The sequence below is a fragment of the Oculina patagonica genome, chromosome 9, assembly GCF_052425735.1.
Source record: "Oculina patagonica isolate OP01 chromosome 9, crgOcupat, whole genome shotgun sequence".
NCBI lineage: Eukaryota > Metazoa > Cnidaria > Anthozoa > Scleractinia > Oculinidae > Oculina > Oculina patagonica.
The window spans coordinates 14,707,445-14,731,573 of record NC_135766.1 but is presented as its reverse complement, the minus strand read 5'-3'; the positions used below and the strand labels follow the sequence as shown (position 1 = coordinate 14,731,573).

At 40.0% G+C, this 24,129-nt stretch overlaps 2 protein-coding genes across 3 annotated transcripts in view; both read right to left on the bottom strand.

Annotated features, from left to right (window-relative positions):
* Positions 1 to 1,696: 1,696 nt before the first annotated feature.
* On the bottom strand, positions 1,697 to 10,665 carry LOC144665509 (uncharacterized). Of its 2 annotated transcripts, none has more exons than XM_078526737.1 (11): positions 10,526 to 10,665; positions 10,087 to 10,442; positions 9,625 to 9,703; positions 9,210 to 9,277; positions 8,735 to 8,876; positions 7,946 to 7,998; positions 7,354 to 7,528; positions 6,720 to 6,935; positions 5,277 to 5,508; positions 4,534 to 4,610; positions 1,697 to 3,774 (listed from the first exon to the last, which is right to left on the bottom strand). In XM_078526737.1, exons 1-11 carry the CDS (start codon positions 10,653 to 10,655, stop codon positions 1,982 to 1,984), a joined length of 3,321 nt encoding a protein of 1,106 aa, XP_078382863.1. In that variant the 5' UTR covers positions 10,656 to 10,665; the 3' UTR covers positions 1,697 to 1,981. The 2 variants fall into 2 exon arrangements, with proteins under 2 accessions (XP_078382863.1, XP_078382864.1); XM_078526738.1 differs by having other exon boundaries at positions 1,697 to 3,776; positions 4,542 to 4,610.
* A 3,041-nt stretch (positions 10,666 to 13,706) lies between these two features.
* LOC144666218 (cullin-associated NEDD8-dissociated protein 1-like) overlaps positions 13,707 to 24,129 on the bottom strand; it is a 37,311-nt gene continuing 26,888 nt past the window's right edge. Inside the window, exons 32-41 of the mRNA XM_078527614.1 lie at positions 23,551 to 23,618; positions 23,117 to 23,231; positions 20,684 to 20,758; positions 20,031 to 20,102; positions 19,433 to 19,549; positions 17,831 to 17,902; positions 17,187 to 17,297; positions 16,475 to 16,535; positions 15,755 to 15,901; positions 13,707 to 15,055 (exon numbers count right to left, since the gene is read on the bottom strand). Of these exons, the coding sequence (XP_078383740.1) occupies positions 14,937 to 15,055; positions 15,755 to 15,901; positions 16,475 to 16,535; positions 17,187 to 17,297; positions 17,831 to 17,902; positions 19,433 to 19,549; positions 20,031 to 20,102; positions 20,684 to 20,758; positions 23,117 to 23,231; positions 23,551 to 23,618 (957 nt within the window). The 3' untranslated portion in view covers positions 13,707 to 14,936. The remainder of the gene's footprint in view (positions 15,056 to 15,754; positions 15,902 to 16,474; positions 16,536 to 17,186; positions 17,298 to 17,830; positions 17,903 to 19,432; positions 19,550 to 20,030; positions 20,103 to 20,683; positions 20,759 to 23,116; positions 23,232 to 23,550; positions 23,619 to 24,129) is intronic.

Here is a 24,129-nt window from a genome sequence, read left to right as displayed (position 1 = left end):
CTTTTTGAAATAATAATATATTTAAATTGCTAGAATCGCCCCCGGCTATTATGGCCGGTTTTTAGAGACAATAAGGTATTTTTGGCATTGTACAAAGTAAACCGACCGTGTTTCCACAAGATATTAAAAGTAGTGCAGAGCGCTGAGTTGTTTTTTTTAAAATTACTGTAAATTTGGGCTAGGCCGGTTAACTAATATATTTGTCCTTCTCCGCCGACACTAAATATTTTAATAAAATAGTCGCTCCTATGAATAAGGCGCTATCCTGTTTTGCGTCATGGACGATTTCCTTTAACAAAGAAATTGTACGTTCGAACTGGACATCATGAAAATTTTCAAAACAAACGTGGGATCTTGTCTAAAGGCAGGTTCTCATATCCATCTAGCTGCTTTTTCCCTTCTTCGCCTTACCAGCCTTAACACTGCAATAAAAGAGAAGATAGGAGGCCACGAGTTTTGCTCTTTCATTGAAGGCTGCCATTGTGTTGGATCTAGGGCTATTCGTAGTCTTCGCTCAATCCAGGCGATCGGGACGATCAATACCTTTATTTTAATTTTAGACAATTGATAGGAATTTAAGCTTAAATAGTAAAATCTATGTACAATATATCAAAAAAAAAAAAAAAAAAAAAAACAAACACGATCTACAGTATAAATTACAGTGAGAACGTTACAAGTAAATTGATACCTTTCTTTAGCAAAAACCTGAATTCGTAAAAGTTTTCTGTTCTATAATAACAGTTTGGTATCTGTGTAGAATTTCCTGACGGATTCATCGAGAATCCTCCTTTACTATCAAGTTCAACAATTCTCAATTAATTAATCCCACTTTGTATTTAATTGATGTTATACCCCATTCAAACCAAAGCTAAACATGTTTAAAAGCTGTTTAGTTAAATACGGTTTAAAACTGTTTTATTCGTTGAAGTTGTAAAACTAATGTTTCAAGACTTAAAATTTAGTTCAATGAAAGTTAGAGTTTACTTGGGTACAAGTAAACTCTAACTTTCAGGTGGGAGTCCAGGAGTCCTATGGACGGCCACTTTTCAGAGAAAATAAATACGAATAACTGTATACAGAGGTTATTTTAAGCAAATTTGGAAATCTTTAGATACCTTTGCACTGATAACTACAGAAAAACGCTTTGCATGCTCCTCAGGCCCTCCTATGGGGACAAAGTCAGGCCTTATAAAAATTTTGGACTCCCACTTTTTAAATCCTGGCTAAAAGCCTGCTTGTACCCTGTGTAAAATTCACTCTCTCAGTTTTCAATTTCTGTTGTTGATTTTCATTTTGTTAAACCTAGTTTAATTAAACATGTTTTGTTGGTGTGAATGGGGTATTAGATTTACTGATCGTCAGTTCAAAAGAGACCCGCAATCCTGTACGGCATCGGTACGATATCACATTATTTTGAAGGACAGTAAAATTGAGGGGGGAAATGTTTGACAACTTTCTGTCCATGTGTAGAATTTGTTTGTCTCACTGTATAAAAGTCGGGAAAATACACGTACTTCTTTAAACAGAGATTTTTTGAGACGACCTTCTCGTCTATGGCGTTTTTTCTTCAGGATATAAATGTAAATGTGAATTGGGTAAATTAAACTCAAACAATTTATGTACAATTCGTGTGCTCTCCACAAACATATCTTGTATCGAGTTCAAAGTTTAACCTTAACAAAACTAGCGAACGATATCTTGATTATGTCTATAAGTTATCAATGGCATCAGCGACTAATTTATCTCTAATTGATTACTGAAAATTTTGTGGCCGTCCGATTAGTCATTGGCTACTCATTGATCAACGGCAACAAACAATGACTATTCAACTGATTGTCCATCGATTACTCATAGATGTCACTGGCACACTGTCATCGATTTGCTACAACTGGTTTAATGACATTGGTCATTTGTGCTGTTCTTAGCAATAACGCTGACCAAGAAGTAATTAGCGTGGGCAACGTTGATAATTGTTGGGGGATTATATAGGGTCGGGATAGGCGTCCATTCCTCCGCTTGCCAGCAATTGACGGATGTGATTGATGCGATCGCTGGTGGGCATCACCTCGAGCAGGAAGCCCAACTCCTTGGCCTTATCCAAAGCCTGGTGTGCATCATGGACTGCAGCCTTGTAGTTAGACAGTCGGTATTGAAGATCAGAGCACGCTAACAGGAACTGAAGTTTTCTTCTCTGGGTAATTTCATTCAGGCCGTGCTTCTGCAACAGATCAAGGAATCGCTTAGCCTCGGCGACGTGGGTGCCACTGACGCACCTCTCTCGCCCTAAGGTGCTCCCGCAATCAAGCAGCAGCATTGCGATCTTGATCAGCGCGAAGCTGTGCGTGTGAGGAATCACTTGACTGTGGCTGTCATCCAGCCGCCTGCAGAGGTCAAGGCACTGCTCGAAACACTGCTTTGCTCGGAGAAGCAGCTTCTTCCTTATGACTGCCCCACTAGAGATAAACTCCTTCATCACGTTGCCTTCCTCGTATGCCATGAAGCTTTGATCGAGACACACGTCCATCAGGTGAAGATTCTGCTTGGACAGGTCGATACAGCGCACTGCTTCTCCAAGTTTCTTCTCGCGGCGGTAGACGTGTGCAAGGTAGTAGTACGCTCGTCCGGCAAGGAGTTGGTGATTGTCAGCTTTAGAGACGATGTCAAGCGCTTCCAACGCTGTCAGCTCCGCTTTCTCTAGGTCGTGTTGGTACAGGAATGCGATAGCTTTCTCAAGTAAAATCGCAACTTGAACATCATGATCATCACCGCAGCGTTGGCGAAGCTTTTTGCAAGCTTCTTCAAACTCTGCCCATTCGCCATTGTCGCATAATTTATGCAGGCCGTTCATGATCACACACAGCTTAGTTTGCGAGCGCGATAGGGACACCAAGGGTACTCGACGAGTAAGCGCAAGTTCGACCTTGTCAGGCTCCTTGTCTGTTTTGGCCTCTTTTGAAAAGGGCCCCTTCCAGTTGATGGTCTCCACAACAACTGTGACGTGATCTAGGACTGGCACCTTCAACTTTGTTTCAGACTTGGCCGCGTGAGGCTTGTCGTAGAGCGTAAACATGAGCGACAACTCGCAGTTTGGCTCGTAGAATCGAAACCAGTAGCCAAGCTTGCCGCTTACTCGTTTAACGTACTTTGATTCCCAATCTCTCGCAGTCTGCTCGGTTCCACTGTGCCTCACGTCCACGGTCACCTGATGTTTTGCGACTGGCACGTGCTCTACTGTGACTTGTTTTCCGATTGGCACGTGTTCCGTCTCGTGTTGCTTGCTGAATGTCACATGTTCAATGGCTTCATCTTGGCAGTGAGTATCCCCTGAGGGTCGTTGGTTATTACGAACTTGCAGCTCAACGAAGACGTCTGTTCTTGGGTCTGGGAAACTAGATCGGCTTCTGCTGATTGGGACTGGCGAACATGGCTTACGGAGAACAACAATCTTCGGTTTACAAAGCTCATCTTTGACTTGGCTTCTCTCTTCCTTGTCTTGCTTTGCCATCTTATCTTCTGGGGTGAAACTACATGTAAACTGAGCTAAAGTGGCTTTATCTTCCGTCTCATTTCTGTGGTCCACATCAAGCTTATTCTCGTCCTCTTCACACCTACGGACACTGACTGCGCTCTCGATCTTTGCTTCCTTGTCTTTTAACTCGTCAGAATCAGTTAATGACACTTTCTGATCTTGGGTAGTCTCCAATTCTGATCCGCCATCATATCCTTGTTCAGATATTCCCATGACTTCTCCTGTAATGGCATTTGCTGCAGTTCCTAAAGAAACATAACAGGTATTTGTTCAACACACAACGCATGACAAACTAAGGAACCATTTCCATTCCGAATCACTCGGGCAGAAAATGCACTAGTACTAGTGCTTACGTTTAAATTAAATTACAATGCAGTTACTACGGCAAGGGGGGGGGGGGAATTCTATGTGTAAGCGCCGGGGATACTCGTCGGAAAATTTGAACTATACCCCCCAAGGGACTAATCTGGACTCTAGCTTCAGTTTGACCCCTAAAAGAAACAATTTTTCATATCTGATCCCACTAGACAGCCAACACTTGCAACCCTGAATGAGACGTTCCCGGGTAAAAAATGTTTTGATCTGTCCCGGACCCCCTATGCGAGAACAAAATCCCTTATTTACACCCTAAGCGAGACGACAAGCATCCCCGCCCCTTTCACATCGAAGTCCCCCCTCCTGATACACTAATTAAAAGTAATAAATTAGGGAATTTAAAATAGCCATCATTTAACGCAATACAAAAAGTTTATTAAGGAGTCCTTAATAACAGTCTCCAAATCTGTTTTAGTCTATGTCCATAAAAAAACTTTAAACATGTACAAGTGAAGTATGGGCCCTTTGATATTTTGAAGGAAAAGACAAAAATCATAGTTAAAATAAATACGTGCACCGTGCGAAGCACTCTGTCTCCAATAAAGCACCTCATTTGGGATTAGCCAAAATTAAATCCTCCTGAGCACTAATAAATCAATTTAATACAGTGAAAGTAACAAATAAGACACCTTGTACATGTAATGATGCCAGTGACGACTTGCAGTGCTCCACAGCTTCATCGTTGGCCACACTTTCCAGTAAAAGCCTGTGTTTAGCAAAAAGACAATTACTCAACATATTATGCAGTAGAGAGAGAGAGAAAGCAGAAGGGGCCAAGGGGAAAGGTAATTTCCTTCGCAGTTGATTTTTGGGGATGGGAGAGGGGCATGATAAAAGAAAGTAGTTCAGAATAACGACCCCGGGGGGGGGGGGGGACTCAAAAAGATTTATACGGGGAGGCTCCGCCTCAAAGGTCCAACCCCTTACCCTTTTATATACCATTTTGACAGAAAAAGCACCCCTTTCGTATACCTTTTTTAGACAAAAGGTACCCCTTTCATATACCTACACGACACAAAATATACTTAAAACAGGACGTTTGCTCAACATTTTTTTATGTAGCGCTTAATAAATTAAGACAATACAGCCATAAGTTGCCTCTGTTCAAAATATTATTTTAAGGGCCTTTTTAAATATCTTAATGACAGATTTCCCTACCCTTTCATATACCTAAACTTGGGAAATCCCTACACTTTTATATACCTAAAGCCTGAAAAAGGTACCCCTTTCGGGCAGAGCCTCCCCGTATAGGCCATTATATGGAATTTCCCCCCGGGAATAACAGGTTTAGTGATAGTGGGTTAGTCTTTGTTGTAGATCTTACTGATAGAGTGAAGATTTCATTGGCCTTTTTAAGTTTAACCACACTTACTTTTTACACAGTCCAAGAACTGATGGATGGCTATCAGTTTGTCTCACACTGTTTCTGATGACATACTCCAGAAGTGGCATTAGCTTTTGTCTACTGTGCTGAAATGCTGCCAACACAACTGAGCTCTTAAGGAATGCTAACAGAAAGTTGTAAGCTTTTTCCTTTACTGCCACGAATGACAGCACTCGCAGAGAAGCAAAATTAAACAGATGAGAACCAGCCACATTAGCATCTGAAAATGAAGGTTGTTGATATGTCAGCAAGTGAAGATTTTAGTTATATGTACGCTTATGTATTAATTATTATTAAAACAAGTAGTATAGCATTTGTCAAAGGATAACTAAGGAATAAAGCTATTGTATGCCAGCTAGTACACACTGCACTAGCCTGCTAGTGAACCTTATGGTCACCTGCCAGATCAATAATCATTCGCTCGAATTATAGGCATGCATCACACTCAGAAAGCTATTATGTAGCTGTAACCCATTTGCACACAATGTTGGGTTATGTATGATTACAAGGGTGCCTAGGCAGTTAATTTATTGTTACCGGCCGTTGAGCAGACCTCTCAAGTCTCACGATTTTGCCGTGAGACTAACGATTTTTAGTTCAATCTCACGGTCTCACGACAAGACAGAAAAATCTCACGATAAACAGAGTCACAAGCTGTAAGGATACAATTTCTTGTATAATGCCATTTTTTGCTTACTTAGGCGATTGTCTTGCACCAATTCTGTGTAAATCCGTAGCCGGCAAAGGTATTTCATTAGTTTGTTCGCTAGACACACAATCGATAACCATATATAGAAGACACAAGCCGTGAAAATAACGTTAATTTTTGTGTTGCTAAAACACGGAAAAAACTCTTTCTCTTAATATTAGCATCTGGTTTTAGTAATGTTATTTTTGTCCGTCAGTTGATTAATCTCCCGGTTTTTACTCGAATCTCCCGGTTTTTTGACCTCGTTCTCCAGATTTCCGGTTCTTTGAGGTTGAGAGGTCTGGTTGAGGGTAAACTGGTGAAGGCAGCCACTACGAGCTGACACAACTTAACTGACTACCTGGAGGCCTAGTGCTTTGCATGCTAGACACTGGAGTGAGCAGTTTGAGATCGCCCCCTGGTTGGGTTCTTGGGTAAGACACTTTTACTCTCTCAGCTCCTCTCTCCAACCAGGGGTTTAAATTTGGGTGGCGGCGTTTTAATGCTGGGGGTACATGTCGCAGACTAGCATCCCATTCAAGAAGGAATAGAAATACTCCTAGTTCTAAGTTAGTTAATGCCATGGAAACTGGGATAAGTTCTGGCCTAATGGGCCTTTAAGTGGCCAATCACACTGAGTGCAGACTTAACCTACCCACCTAGGTCTGATCCTTATTAACACACCAAATTACTACCTTTTCAAGGGAAACTGAAGTTTCAGTAAACAATTGAGGTACACTTACTTTTGTAGTTCAGCATAACATGCTGTTGATCTGCAGAGCCTGCAGTGAAGTCCAGCTCCATCTCTTCATCGTCAAGGGCCTTGACGCACTGCTCAAACTGTGCCATCAGGTTTGCACTGTAGGTATACCTTGTTTCACCAATGTAACAACCTTCCAGTGTCTTTACTAGAACTTGAACAGTTAGCTTACCACAAGCCAGCTGTTTCCCTGAAAGCCCTGATTTCAACAGAAATTTAGTTAATATAATAGTTAAAAGGCATGGCATGGCCTATAGATTTTTTTGTGGGTAAGCAGAAATGCCAACCTAAAAAGATCCCTGAATTTGCCTTACGTGTCAAAACACGCATTTCAAGCACTTGCCCTCATATCCAGAAGATTCGGTGACCTGTATGGAAGGCTGAGATATTTTGTCTGTATCTGGGAGACCCCAGATAATCTATGGGAGTTACTATCGATGGGCTTCAAGGGACCAATATTCTTTTGAAAAATTACAAGTTTGTAAGTTTTGGGTCTCAATCCTGAACACTTAAAGTTTGTGACTTGAAAGCTACGAATTATGCTCATCAGTAGAAAAACAAAATTAATTGGCCAGCCTATATAATTGACATTATACATGATAGTTAACAAAACTCACTTGGGCAATGAGGGATACGAACTTTAATTGTTAAACAGTTTTTCACAGTTGCCGTAACTTCACGAGGTGTGAGGCTGTGCTTGGGTGAAGAGAACACCACTTTACATCGGTTTCCAGCACCAGGAAAACGAATATTAAGAGACTGCTCTAAGAAAATAAATGACATGTTTCCTCCCTAAAATCAAAACAAGAAAAATGTGTTAAAAGATCAAAAACTGTATTTGTCCATCACACCTTAAGATGACGTACTGTGATAATGAACCAGAATCAGCAAGGAGATTATTAATGTATTATTAATATTTTTATGTTGAAATGTTTCATCTAAGTATATCATGAAAATAGTACCATAATAATTAAAACAATTACTATTTTAATGGGCATGTAATAACTAATAATAGGACTAGTTGAATGTTTAAGAATATGGCTAGTTTATATTTAATTTTTTTTTAATATTTAGGGATAATTTTTAATTATTTTTTTTAATGTTAAATTTTAGCTAGTATAGTCAAGCGTTTTTAATATGAGCCTCTGGCTTGGGAGACTGGGTAACTACTCTCCACATTTTTGACAGTAAAACACAAATTAAGCAAACCTGATAGGGGCCTTCACAAGGATCCATCTCTTTCACCAAGTTTTCTTCAGCACCTGTGCATGTTTAAATAAAATTAAGTAGTTAAGTAAGTTTATTATAAAATGACTGAAGTAAAATAAAAGGATGACAATTGAACTTGAATTTCATGACATTTTATCATGTTAACTCAGATCAGTCAGTATACCTAAAAAAAAGACACTGAGCATTTATTTAGCTGTAAAAGAGAAGGCTACTTTGCGTAGAAAAGTCAGGTACTTTTATTTTCTAGCTGCCTACTTCAAATTTATTGAAAACCCTGGAAATATATATTTTTTAATCAATTCACAAAAATATGCTTAAAATATTATAGCCAAATATTGAACTTTGATAGTAATATTTAATTTCCACAAATATATTATAAAAATTTTATAATGTCTACGTTCCACAAATTATCCATACCTACCCCAAGGAAGGCATTTTTCCAAAGACCCCCCCCCCCTCTGGAATTTCCAATTAAGCTTTATACATTTCCTTAATGTTTTTGGCCTTTGAGGCCCCAGTCCCACCCCCAAAAAATTTCCATCCCTTCCCTCTGTGTGTGTGTGTGTGTGTGTTTTGTGTGTGTGTGTGTGTGTGTGTGTGTGTGTGTGTGGGGGGAGGGGGAGGGGGGGAGTATAGACATTTTCTGAAACCACACATTATTTCATAAACCCATTCAGGATTACAGTTCTAAAGAATGACTTCTGGCATCTTATTTAAATCTGCTTGACATGTTCACATGCAAGTATATATAAAAGTGCCAAAACATACTCTCATATCCTGATGACCCTGCATCATATCGGCTTGTCGTCCAATCAGAGGACGAGGGCATCACATCATCATCACTTGACAAAGTTACATCGTCTAAATGATGTTCTTCGTTAAGGACCGTGTAAACAAGGCTGTCTGATTCCTACAAATTTCAATAATTTGGCAAATGTTATAATTTAACTTATTTATAATCCATTTGGTTACTTTACATATCATTGTGGTTTCCAGGATGGTTTTTCAAAGAAATGAGAAGGCGTTGACAAAAACCCCACATTTCTGCACACAAAACATTATGTTGACTTCCTTCCCTCTTAATTACCAGCCAGCTAGTACAACCTTAAAAACTATGTGTCTAATATTTAAATCAGCATATCTTTTGAGCTTCAAACTCTTGGTAAAAAAATTCTGTTTTCCTGAAATACACCAGCTAACAAAAATTAAAAACAACAGCTTTAGTAGAAAGCGCAATACATACCTCCATGTCAACGTTAAGAGAACTAAAGTCCATGGCAAGAGGAGGCAATGTTGAAGGGCAAACAGTTCCTGTTGAAATTATACAAACTAATCAATTAAAATTGTATCTATATATAGAAGAAGAGCATATAATTATAGCAATGAATATAGGAAGATAAAATGACAATTTAATAAAGGTAATTTAGCACTATGTTTTTATTATAAGCATAATTTTCAAGTGTAAGGACCCACTTAATGATCGAGGCCTTTCCAGGGAAGATTGCAGTGTAACAATGTCACATTAAACATTCCTTCGTGTGGGCTCACATAAACATTGCAGCCGAGATTGCGCAGTACGGACTGGAATTCATCTTTAATATATAAAAGCTTAACTTAATAGGCTAAGTCAGTAGATATATCATTTGTAAAACAGTCACCTTCATTTCGCTGATCTTTTACGTGTTCATCAGAAAGTGACTTTGGTGTCTTTGGAGCAACAGCAGTACTGCCAGTTTTCTTTGAAGGAATGAATAATTTTATGAGAAAAACTGTCACGTGAATACAGTAACTCGGTATTAGAGTAGTTAGGTAAGCTGGGATGCTTCCTGTTTATAAGAACAAACCGTTTGAACCAAAAGCCATTAAAAAGTGGAACAACATTCTTCAAGTACATGACACATTGTTCCCCTTGATCTTGTGCTATACAAAACACTATTAAACATTATGTACATGTTGTGGTTCATTTTTACCAATGGAAAAATTGTGTATTTACTTCTGTTATATATTAATTGTTATATATTACCATACACCAGAAGAAAGGTATATACCAAAGTGCACCAAGGGTAAAATTGTACCAGAGCATACACATATACACTTACATGATTAGATACAAGCCGTACCTTTGATACTTTTTCAATTATAGTTGACGGCATTCTGAAACAGCGTTTGACGGTCTTGTTTCTCTTATCCATCACCTTCCTCTCCGGATATTCTTGAGCACCCTTATCCTTATAGGAATTTAACAGAGCTGCTCTTAAATTGTTGCTTGCAGTCCTTTGATTGAACTTCGTGCTTTTACTACTTTTTGGATCTCTCCGCGCGGCGCGCCATTCAAACCAATATTTGCAGACTACATCTTGCCAGTCAAGTTCGTAAATACCATCGTAGCGATTGACAAATCGTGCAACTTTCTCTTCTTCTATTAAAGAATAGATCCAGCCGTATATTCCTTCGTCTACAAATGCTTGTATATCACCTGTGAATGAAAGTCGAAAGAATTTTGGAATGAATTTTGCACAAATTCTTTTATGACTTAAATCCATAAAATCAGTCCCTTACCTTCAGAGCTACTTGTAAGCTCGGTGCTGGTAGATTCGGAAACAGATAAACTTGAAAATGATGACGAATTGGAGGATAATGAATCGGTAAAAGAGGAATACGCAACATCTTCGTCCCCTCCAGCCGCCATCTTGTTTACTTCATCATGTCCAAGTGGACGGGAAGGACTGGAACTACTATTGGACACGAGAAGGGGAATCCCCAGTTGCCATGGAACCAGTTGGCGTCAGATTAAGGTGGCCGAATACAGTTTTTACGTAGCTCACAAGCGCGCGCTACGATTTTCTGCTTGACGTCATTATTGCTCGCGCGGGCTAAAATGGCGCTAGCAACGCTAAACAGAAATGAAAAAGAGTTCCATTTGTTTTACTGCGCTTTACCAAATTTGTCTACAAAAGAAAACTTCAAAATACTTTCAGATAGGTCTTGAAACCTGGGGCGCAAAACAATAAGACAAAAAAGGTGAATAAACAACCGACAAAGAAGTTCTAATTCTGTCTTTCATTATCACTCGCGACGCATGGCGTCATATTAGCGCGCGCTCGCACGTGCAATTTGATTCGCTTTGGAGGTCGTGAAAGCCAGATTTTGATCCAAATTTTCTCGAAAACCTACCGTACAACCTATTATGAAACTTTCACAATTAAATGTAAGGGGTGAACGACGTCCACAGCCAAAATTTTGAAAAAATCCGTAAGACAGATTTTGAGCTATTTTTAAAATCGGGAAAATATCACATTTTCCTATTTTGCGAAAAAACTGTCTTACAGATTTTTATATTATTTTGCATGAATGTTTTATCAAAGCCATTTTCTAATTTCTAAAATTTTGAGGTAGGGTCATACGGGTAGATTTAGAGAAAAACGCCATTTCACCTACTAGTGCCAGTCCCCCTGAAGCACTCGGCCGTTCATTTTAGCTGTTTATTAGCATTTTTACTTCCCAAATGTCGCATATGATGGTTATAGGATGTAACAAACAGTAATACGAAAAGGATAAAACATTTCTGGCGATTGTAAAAGAGAGATAAAAGATGGACTGATTTTCCCTCTCAAAACTGTACTAAGCCACCTTAAATTATCACAATTACCACGCGCGTGTACGAGCACTGGTCATCGGACAGAAACTCTCACGTTTACAAGCATTTGCAGGCTTCAGAGTCATGCCGTACCTCTTGTAACTTAGACTGCTTCAAGATCTTAGACTCTGCGCCTACTAAGTACCAGGTTAAGCTTAAGGAGTCTATGTACATCAAGTGGGAAAAGCCGGACCTTAATCAACAGGTCAAACACATCAATTTGACGCTTTCCCTATAGCTGCACGCGCGCGCGCTTCTTTTTAATTCCGTTAACTTCGAAATTTATCTAGCGTATTGCTTTTCAACGCAATGTAACGTATTTGTAACTGGCACGTTTTAAATCACTGTAAACTTTCATAACCGTCACACTGACGATGACGGATGTACCGTGGAAACATGTTTGTGAAAATTAAAAAAGTCGTATTATTTTTGAAAATTTCTACAATTTTGCTGCTGTCTCGATCACAAGAAACCTTGGAACAACTTGAAAGACACCAAATATGGACTTACTCCTTACAATTTCGTGAATTGTTTTAAAATAGAGTGTAAACGTTTTCTAACATTACCGATTAGACTATCACCAGTCTGTAGATAATACAGTCGAAGCTCTCTTAACGGACACTCTCGTAAGGGACGGACCATTATTTTTCTGGAGGGGGGGGGGGGGGGTGGAAAATCTCTCTCTGCAAACTTTTTCTTTTATCCATGCACCTCTGCAAACAATTTTTTTCTAACAACACCTTCCTGCAAACAATTTTTTCGATCTTTTTTAACCACGATCTGATACAAAAAGGAAGTTCACTTTTGCTGTCATCAATCATTATTTAATTCAATATTTTATGATGGCGACCAATTAACGCTTCTGAACTCATCTTTTTCGTTTTCTGAGACGTACACTACGAAGATTGGCGGCAGTAAAAAGCGAAACCGTTGCTTGAATTTTAAATGTCCAGTCCTTGCATTTTTGAAAAGCGCAATAATTTAATCTATTTTTCGAAGAAAACTCCAGAAAAGCTATACCCAATTTATGTTAGACATGTAAGCTTCTAGTTAAAGGTAGCTTGGTGTTTCTTCATAAAACACTTACCACTTTAACCGTATTTTCTCAATCAAACACTGGGTACCGAATAAATTCCGGATCTCCAAGGTGGAGTTGAAAATAGACCCCTCAGGTATTTATTTGAGTAATAATAAGCTGTAGGTATATTTGATGGATACATGTTTGTCAAAAATAATTATTAAAAACCCCTTGCTTAATAACACCGGGCTCAAATAATCTGCAGGAGTCAAATAAATGCCGGGTCCACCAGGCTAAGTTTAAAATTAATGCCCCAGGTGTTTAATTGAGAAAATACGGGTATATAGATATTTTTGAAGTTTAATTCAATGAAATGTAAAATACTGTTTATAGTTAATTGCTGCAATATAAAGTTACTGTTTTTAAGAAAAGGATCAGCTATTTATGCATCACTCAATTCCAGCAGAGAATTCCGAAGAGAGCGGGTTAAAACATAGAAATAGAGAAAGGCGGTCCGATCTTCTCTTACCTGTCTTATATAGAATATGTCCCCCCCCCCCCCATCCCCCACCAAGACTCAGACAAACTGTTAGTTATGTAGGTTGGCCAAAACGTAGAAATTTATAAAACAACTTCTCAAACTAAAAATTATAACCGTGAAGGAGGTTTGTATGCCCGGTCTTAATTTGCATAGATTTTTACGATTTTATTTCTCTATCTACATCGTAGTTTTTGTTTCAATTGAGAAGATATATCAAACACTCGAGACAGCGTTTCATCGGCTATCCAAAAACTTCGAATTTCGTCAAAAATACTCCGCTGCATGCGTCGTATTTTCAACCCTCTTCTGGGTGTTTGGATATCCCGATGAAACACTGTCTCGGGTGTTTGATACATTACTTCAAAACATTTTTCTTAAGTTTATTCTTCAGTTCATCGTCTAGTTGTTAATTTTAATGGTCGCAATATCTTTTGTAGGGGGGGGGGGGGGGGGATTAGGCCAGTAAAGGAAGGTCCGACAACAAAACATTCAACACAATTTACACTCTCTAGTGAACAGTAGCGAACAAACACGGAGGCGGAAATTTCTGTAAGATCCAAAAAGTAGTTCTAAGGATGTTTTAATGCTTTTGAAATGTAAAATACAGTACAGGGTGATCTTACAAGAGACAGCAAAAAAAGACGAGCAAGTGCGCCTACCAATATTCCAATAAACCAGCTAACTACATTAATAAAGCCAAACAAGAGGCCTAAGCAAAGCTTTAATAAGAGAAACGTTACGGACAAATAATACAAGGAATGTTCGATTCTCTCCCAATTTACCATTTGGAAGGAAAACATGTTACGAATTATACATGCGTTTTATTTAATTCAAAAAGTTATTGGGCGTTTTCCGGAAGGTCTTAACTCTACAGTGTTCTTGAGAAATTTTTCGATATCCTCTCGGCACCCGTATCAGCGAAAACTCAGAGTTCAAAGAAGCCAAGAGAAGGTGTATTTCTTTTTCACACCCCTCGTGCGCAGCCACACCCCTCGCGCGCACCCCCCCCCCCCCCCTTGCGTGCTCCATTATCTTATCAAGGGAGACACTCGTATTAACACACTTCTTCCACGAGGCAGTTACTCGTGATAAGTTACTAGTCATCGTTACTAAAATATCAAGTTAAAAGGAACCTACGAGGTTGACCACCAAAGCACTTTTTTAACACGGGTGCAAAACAAACTTTACGAAAACACCTGGAGCTGATAAGCCTCACGATCTACATGGAAATTCTCCCAACAGTTTTACCTGTATTTTCTGTAAACTGCTAGGGGTAATTTCGCTTTACCTCAGAGTTTATTCGTGAACGATCAAATCGTTAACTCTCAAGAAAGCTGGGGATTTAAGGAAACTATACGTTACAGCGCTAGCACAGCTTCCAAAACAAGAAAGACAAAAAAGGCGTCGCTCGTTAGTCCGTCTTAAGCTTCGCCTATATGAACCTTCCTTGTTCCACACTAGTTTATTCTAGCCTCTTGTGTTTTTTTGTAAACTCATATTTAAAAGTCATCCTTGATTTAGAGTTGGTTTTATGCATCGCAAAAAATACTTGATATGACATAACGTAACAAAGCTCTTTTAAAATTGCTCAAGTTCCATCATGCGAATTACAACGTTCTTCAAAAGCCTTCTTTTCGTTTAGTTCGCGCGAAAAGAAACTACGACTCGGCGTTTGAAAAAGTTACTTCGTTTGTTACTGTTTTTTGTCTCCCTGTGGGAGAATAGCGTTTTTGTTTAGTTTTTTTCTCGTTATAGTTTAACTACGTGAAGATATTCAACTTGTGTCCATTGACTCGGCGGATCCTGCATCTCTCTGAATGGAATCAAACATGGAGGAGAGCTCCGGACTGGACTTGATCTGCGCGAGGAATTCACTGAGTAATGGACTTTTATCTGAAATAAATCCAATAAAATAGTTTAACTTAGGATTGCTTGTGAGTGTTAAATAAAACTACGGCTTTGTACTACAAGTGGTATTCGACATTCGCGTCGAAATCAGTTGTGTAACTTGTGTAACTGTGTCGGATTTTCAAGTATAACAGGACTTCGGTTGTGGCCAAAAAAATCGGTGTAATTTCAGGCGTTCCTGCACATCTTAGAAAACCTTCGTCGGCGCGTTCGAAAGCTTTCATTTCATCTTTAGACTTCCTTCGGAAGCATTCGTAAGGGGGTTTCATTTATTAGTCATGGTTGGGGGGGGATGGGGGTGGAGGGGGGGGGGGTCAGGTAGCCAAATCACTTGGAGTGGCTGGCTTCCAAATATTACCCAACCCCGACTTCCTTGGTAGGCAAAAATGTCACATCCCCAGAAATTCCCCCCACCCCCTTTTTTATTAATCATGTATTTTTGCCCATAATTTGCTGTAACTCCCCCCCCCCCCAACTATTAGCTTCCTAAAATAACATGCGTCGCCGCCCCCCACCCCCACATCTTGCCTCCCCAGCCCCATGTACTATTAAATTAAAGCCCCCAAAGGTTTGAATACCCTCAATCGGGAATTACAATAAGTCAACGTCTGTAAAACATAATAAAATAATACACCTCTTCTCGGCCAATCAGCTTCGAGTAATTTTGTTATTTTGAACACTTACCGCTGTCCGGAATTGACAGCAATGCAGCCACAGCTCTGAGCGCAGATCTTTTAAGCTCGTCCTGTTTTTCGAATTCTTGTTTAACGGAATTTGCCTTCACCTTCGTTTGTAACGTAGCACGTAACGGTTCCACAAGAATATCTACGCCTTGAGAAAAAAAAATCACTGTTAATACACATATCGTAATAATGGAGTCTAGAAAATTAGGTGAGCTCCTAGAGGCATCTACAGTAGAATCCCAATTTCTCGAACCCTCGGTTTCTCGGTTTCTCCAATTTCTCGAACCAGTTTTCGTTTCCCTAATACTTCCCTGTAATGATTGTAACCCCCGATTTCTCGAAGCAATTTTCGTTTTCCCTGGATGTTCGAGAAATCGGGATTCTACTGCACCTTCAGATAAAGCTAGGTGAGCAACCCAGGGAGATAATAAATTGGGCCAGTTCCCTGAGTATTCACTATAGTTTTAGCCCCGACTGACCTTATTTTCTGGGAAAATCCCATCCCCAATCGGCAATTTTATTTTTTTTTTAAAAAGAGAACCGTTTTTTCTAGCACTAAAAGAGGAAAATAAAAGAAAACGGAAGTGACGTCAACAAAAGCGTGTCGCCCCAGCAAGACTAGACATCTTCCTAATCAAACAATCATAACCGAGGTAACATGGAAAACGTAAAAAAGAGAGCATTTTTAACAAAGAAAAAGCTAAACAATGTGAATACTTACGCTGTAGTATAGCATTAGGACACAAAGACGAAAGCCTCACAAGCATCAGGAACGTCAACATCTGAACAAAGAACAAGACAAAACGTTAGCAAGCGAGCAAGATGAACCAAAAACATGCGCGGTGATTAGCTACCCGAGCGGGCAAATAAATAAATCAACTTTCTTTTCGGAGGGTTGCACATAACAGTCTTGCGACTGACAAACCTGTGGCCCTCCGATTTCTGATCGAATTGGAATTTAGAAGTGTTAATTTTTGTGGAGGTAGGAAAACCGGAAAACCCGGAGAAAAACCCTCGGAGCAAGGACACAAACCAACAAGAAACTCAACCCACAATGACATATGACGCCGGGTCCGGGAATCGAACCCGGGCCACATTGGTAAGAGGCTAGTGCTCTCACCACTGCGCTATCCCTGTTCCCTAATCTTTCCCGCTCGGGATTGCCCGCTTTGTCCCACAAGAAAAAGTTGTTCATGCCATATAATAAATCCTTTATTGCCAAGGCTTGTTGAAAGTTCGGACATGACGAGAAAGGGATTCGAAAAAAGAAAAAAAAAACTCCTGACAGCGTTTCCAACGTTCCAGTCGTTTTACGGGGTTATAGAATTTTGGCGCAGCAACTCTCCTCGGAAGAGCGTGGTTCCAATAAAGAAGTCAGTTTGCTCGATCCTGGTTTGCACTGCAAACAATCACGTGATCGTGATCGTACTAACCTTGATGTCGTAATGATCCTTAAGCCCGTCTTCCACGTGACTAAGAAACTCGAAGATGTCCAGCCTGTCGAGGGACGTATCTAGTAGTGTGTACATACATTCGAACGCAGCCTGATGATAAAACAAGCCAAGATTATGCAACTATTTGTAGAAGTGCAAGAAAAAAACATGTTTTTCAGGGTGGTGTTCGGATTGGGTTTCTAGATGGACAGGATACTGTGACAGAAGTTTTTTTGGTGCGTACAAGAATACCACGTGATCAAACTCTCTAAACCCAAATCAAGTTAGACAGTCGGTAAACAAACGAGCATACTCTATACCGGCAGAAAATACATAACAAGCTCCAAAATCGTAATTGTTATATCGGGAGGACTTACTTTTAAAAGGAGATTTGCGTTTGAGATTTAAGTTTATTTATTTATTTATTTATTTTTTTTTTGGGGGGAGAGCCTCTTTTCGGAATTTTACTGTACAGTCCCTCTACAAAACCCTTCTGATTAATTTTCACCTATAACGATTTCTTTTAACTCAGAAACCACTTTGTGAGATTTCAACACAGAACCCACGAGGTTTACCCCATTTGATCGCCACTAAGCTTTTGCAAACACAAACGCACTGAAGGGAAATAAGGAAAGAGTGCGTACCTTTCTAATGTCCAATCCATCATCCACTGTGTGCTTAAACGGTCCCATTTCAACTTCCCGGATGAGCTCTTTCTACAGGAGAGGAAACAGACAAACTTGTGAGACATTTTTACTGAGCGAAATGCATCATTGAAAATACTCCATAAACGTCTTGTCCCTTCGTTGAAGCTCTGTGTAATAGCAAATTCCTCACCAGGCAACATACTATGTGAAAATAACTGGCAGGCAGTTTCCATGAAAGTCTCCATTCCTGCCGTGTACTTGCCGTGCTAACATACTTCACTGAATAAGGTTACCCTTTAATAGCCATACCGTTGCTGTCCGCTACAGTTCTTTTAGAAATTCGTAACAGATTTGTGACATGTTTGATAGGCATCAGCAACCACCAGCACAATAAAGCAGCACGGCTTTACTATTTCTTAGACTACAGTTGAAGCTCTCGTAAGCGGACACCCTCGGGACGCGAAAAAAGTGTCCGTAACTGGAGCTGGCCGCTTACGAGAATGGTTCTTGTTAGAGATCTATCCCCTACACTAGAGGTGTAGGGGATAGATGGCCGCTTACGGGAGCTTGCCCAGCTAACAATAACCTGATGGACGTGGATGACGACAAAACTGTAATTACTGTAAAATCATTGTCACGAACGACGATGTGAAGTTGATACAGAGGTTGTTAGTAGGATTCTCTTTGAGGTGTCCGCTTACGGGAGCTTATAAACAAAGAAAAAGTCTAAATCGTAATCTCTGCAAGAGTTCGCGGCCGCTTACTGAAATTCCCGCTTACGAGAATGTAAAAATACACAGTTTGACGGTATGGGAGTTAAAACGGGGTTTCAAACAAGGCGGTCGTAAGTAGAGCTGTCCGCTTACGAGAGTGTCGGTTAAGAGAGCTTCGACTGTAGCTTGGTTTCTGATTGGTAAAGCAACAAAAAAACGAAAATTGGTTCGAGAAATCGAGAAATAGGGGGTAAAATTGCTGTTTCTACTGAGTGCAGCTATTTCAAGGGAGACGACTTTTGGTTCGAGTTATCGAGACGTTTGAAAAATCGAGGGTTCGAGAACTCGGGATTCTACGCCGAAACGCTGTACCACAGTTTTCTTGGCAGTTTCTGATCAACTTAGCGGGAGGGCAAGATGGAAAAAATATAATTTATTTGGCTCGAGTCAGGCATACACATGTCTCACCCGAACTACCTTATTATAGGAAATTAACGATACATGTGATTAACGCGAATTTCAAAAATTCGCGTTAATTTTATTGATGTTAATTAATATAAACACGTTTACTATAAGCATTTAACCAGAACTTTTCTCAAATTCGCGTTAATTTTATTACGCGTCAATTTTGTCCGCGTTGTTAAAATGCCTCGTTTAGGTATCGCATTCAGTGGTGCAGCGGTGGAACTTGACCTGACGAGCACAAATTTACGCTACCCACTCCCCCAGTGCAGCTAAATTGGCATGACGACAATTTTCCGATTAGTCACGAGCTTTTCCGGTTAGCTTCTGCCAAAGTCCCTCAGCGCAACCAAGAACAAAATGACTATTGTCTCGCTATGACAGCAAACCTTTAGTTTAGCTTGAAGTAGCGGTTTTCTCTTACCCTGACTTTAGTTTCATTGTACAACCGAGGAAGGATCTGATCTAGTAAATCTCTGATAAGACTCGGTTTGTTGTGAGCTGCAGAGTTGAACGTGACCAGAGCCACACGGCGAACATTCTGTGAAAAGAAAACACTGGTTTACAACGGCAACAACAACAAGGACAACATAAATACATGTACAAATGAATAAGAGCGTACGTAGAGAGGTAGCCTCCAGCTCTAGCCGGTTTTCATGCGGGTCCTCTATCCAGGTCGAATTGGAAATGTTGGTTTTTCAGGAGGGATGGAAACTGGAGAACCCGGAGAAAAACCCCTGGAGCAGGGACAAGAACCATGAACAAACTCAACCCACATATGACGCCTGTGTCCGGAGTTGGAACCCGGACCACATTAGTGCAAGCGAGCGCTCTCACCACTGCGCCATCCCTGCTCCTCTTAAGAGCTTCATAGTTAAGTCTCCTGAAAAATAAACTGCAAGCAGTCCCCCTGTTTGAACTCAGCCCATCGAGCATAAAGCTAAAACACACAATCAATTCTCTCAACTTGTATCCTATTAAAATGTTAAGACCACTAATGAGAATTGACATGTAGAGCATACCAGATCTGGGTCCTGTACGGTTCTGAGAAAATCTCCAATACATCCTCTTAGCTGACTGTCTATCGGCTGAGGCTGAATAACAAAAAAGGAAAAAGTTAATCAAACTTCAAGTTTCGTTTCTACAGTCTTTCTAAACGTGTAGGGCGTGGATGCATGGATGCTTCTGTTGACTATTTATCCAATGTTGCAAAATGCAATCAGAACACAATTCTACCTTTTGGAAACATTTCAACACAGTTTTAAGGGTCGCAACATCGCATACAGTGTTGGACATGTACATAAAACTCAGTTACACGCTTTCCTAAACTACGACAGTGTCAGGGTCGCAACCAGTGTAGTCCCCAGCACTCTCTCTTGTTTCAGTGACCGTGCAAAGCCTGGGACGGGAGTGGGTGCGCATCTATAACGTCACCGTTCACGATAGAGCCCAGACTCCCTAGTACCGAGAACGCTGAGGGACTAGGCTGGGTCGTAACATAACATGCATGTTGGAACACGTGAGTAACGTTTACAACACAGTTTTTGGAATCGTGGATCCTGTCACGATTTTTGTTTTGTTTTTGATTGTTTTTGGCACATGCCATTGCTAAACGTATTTCCATGAGTAACCAATGCAAAACTTTGAAAAATCGCTACAGCAGACATTTCCTTACATGGTCCGAGATAGTGAATTTAACAGCTGTCACTACTGTGCTCCGGGCGAAGGCTGAGTCCGAGTTCAAATAATCCTTTGGAGAAAAAAAAAAGAATTAGAATTAGAATATTTGCAAATTTTAATCGTTATTTATTTTGCTAACTAAACTTTAAAACGACTTCTGGTAACTCAATAGTCCATTTTACAGTTGACTGCTAAGTGACCTGGCCTTTGAATGGTAGTGAGGCTGGAGGTGACCTTGCATTGATACAACTGAACCTCTCTGCTTTATTATGTAAATCCAAACTAGTTAGCATCAGAACAACATGATTTACACAACAAAAGTAGTGAGGTCTGTATCAAAACAGCAGGAGGGCATTTTGCGGGCGCATGCGTGCAACCGCTGTACAAAGCCCGCGTGATCTTGGGAATAAAAATGGCGCGGAAGATTCAAACTTTGTTTTTTGTACTGTTTATCGTCACATAATTTAATATAGACGTAAATTTCGCTAAGAAAAAGTGTTTTGTGTGTGGCAAGGCTCTTATAAAGCAGATTTTCTGGCCTGCTTCGGGATCGTTGTTGAAAATAATGGGAAAATATGTGGGACAGGTAGGAAAGCCTTCACCGACAAAAATCAAACAGGCCGTAAAAAGAGGAAAACATTTATTCGTGTGCTGGAGTGTGATATATTAGGATCAAAACTTCACATCAAATCAATTGCTGTAATACAAGCAGAGTGCGAGCAATATTATAGCTTGTCGAGAGATTTTTTGCCTAAAGGGACGGCCACCAAAGAAAAGGGTTTTCCCTGAGGGGAAAGACATGTTTGGGTGTTTTGCACATGATAATGCAGCTCACTGATGACTCTAAAGCAAGGCCAACTTGCCCTCGACTGGCAAACAGGGTTTCCTGGAACAAGAACTGCAGTTCTTTAAATCACATTTAGGCGACACAGAAGTAAAACAGCCGTTATAACAGAACGAACATCAATCTTAAAGAAACAAACGTTGAAATGAAAATTTGAAAATAACATTGTTTATAGTTAAAAATTATTTCTTAAGACATTTTATGCAGCAGTTATTAGAACGTTTCTGAAAAATATATATATCGCTTGTTCGTTTCATGCTATTTTTTGACTGGTGATCAAGGCTAGATTTTGATAAAGGAGCCAAAAATGTACTAATTAACATAGTAAAATGTAAACAAATAGTCTACTAGCAAAGAATTACCATAACACTTTAAAATTAAGACCGATCTCAGTAATTCTTTTCTTGTTCAACGGAATAATTGTGGTACATCGAAATGTGAAGTTATTTTGACCAATGCTTAAGTTTAAGAAAATAATCACAAACGATTGTTTCTCTGTTAGAATAAACCAGCGAGAACGTACGTTAAAGAAAGCTAAAAATTACCACAATAGACCATTTTTTAACGCTACCTTCGCAGCATTAGACGATAGTTCAAGTACTTCATGCTCCATATATCATCGGTAGACGCTGGAGATCAAGGTTAGATTTTGAGATTTTTGCATCGTGAGAACGATGAAATTGCAGTTTTATGAAAAATCTGAACAAAATCATGACCACTCGCTCAAACCCGGGATACTTGATTATAACATCGTATAGTTAAAACTGCTGTTTTATATTTTAGTACTAAGTAGCCGTAGCGCTTTGTCCGTTTAGATCTCCCAGCTATTAAAAACATGGGCAAGGTATTACGGTTCTCGACATTCGGTCGCCATTTTGTCCACGCGCAATGTTTAATACACATAGCCAAAGTCGATCAGATAAACGGCACGCCGACACCAAAGTATGCTTGTTGTTGTCAGAAGATAAAGCAAGGGCTCTTAGTATCGTATAGAGCAAATAAAACTTAAAACACCTTTTATTTTGAGCTGAAAATTAGGCCATAAATTGTGAAAAATATGTAAACAATCGATAGCAGAACTTCTCTGTAGTGCGCACTAGCCCATATCGACGCATGCGCACGCAAAATGCCCTCCTGCTTATCAAAACAAGGTCACCTACGGCCTCACTTCCATTCAAAGGCCAGGTAACTGAGCAGACAACTGTAAAATGGCCTATTGCAACCCCAAGTGAGACTGACAATACACAGGCAGGAGATAAAAAAATAAGGAAAAATATCAACTGTCATCAAATTTTAAGAACAGACATAAAAAATGTATGGCAAACGCTTGCACTGAAAAGGCAGAGCCTCAAGAGAGAACGCTGCATACGGATTGTACGAGGACCTTACGTGCGGAACGGGTAGCAGCTCTCATAAGGTCCGACATGAATCGCTCGCTACCCTTCGAGATACCAACAGAACAATCAACAGGAATAATGCCCCTAACCTCAAAAACAGTAGCAAATGCTACACTATAGGACCAGTAGAATTACACGATTACGACAGCTGCTACCCTACAGTACCGTGTTGATAACAGCAACACACCTTAAGTTGTGGAAGAAGTCGCAGTGGATCGACAAGCGTTAGTTTACCGAGACACTCGGCAACAACATTCCTTGTTCCTTCCTCGGTACTTTCACAATGACTAAACAACAAGGTCCTGAAGGACGAAAGCAAACAAGAATTACTACAGAGCGGTTTTTGATCGAGTGCCGTAAAACAAAAGTAATCTCTCTAGCAAATCACAAAGGACGGAGACAATGTGGCGAACCACAGGAAACGATTGCGACAAACGCGGGAAAACGTGTGCGAGCGCGCCATGATTACTGTATGATTGGTTTTGCTTTAACTTCTGATTGGATGAGAAGGAGGCGCGAAATTTTCCAACCAATCACCAAGCGTTCTAATGCAAAACCAAAAGAAATGCGAATTACTGCCTGTTTTAAGTTTTCTCTTTCTGCTAGAATATGAAGCCTTACCATATTGAACCAATAAATGGCCTTAAAGCTTCAACTCCTGTTGAACTTCCTGCTTCACAAGATATAACCTGGAAAGAGAAGAGGATCGTCAGATTGTAGCACCTCACTCTGAAGCAATCGCCATATCTTACAAAACCCGTCTTTTAAAGTTTAACAGCCAAAGGTTTAGCCACTAAGCCACGCCGTCTTTGTCATCTACGCAAGTAAACATTGTGGGCAGATGCTGAATGAAGTCACCCCAAAAGACACCACTCTACCTCCGGGATATTTAAAGCAATGGGAATTTTGAAAAATTACTACCGAGGCCTGTGGACGAAAAATGATTTCAAGAAATGGTATTCAAGGCATTGAAGAGTCTTTAAAACAGTGGTTTCGTAGATAGCGTTGCCGTGAACTGAACAGTGCCAGATCGACAGACCAAAATTTATTCCTCTTCAGAGAGGAACGATAGGTGCAATTAGCCACGGAGTCAACAACGATCAAACAGAAGTATCAAATGAATGTCTTTTTAATAGTGTTGTTGTTGCGTGTGTTGTTTCCGTGTTTTCTATTGTTATTTTGCAGTCCTTGATATTCACC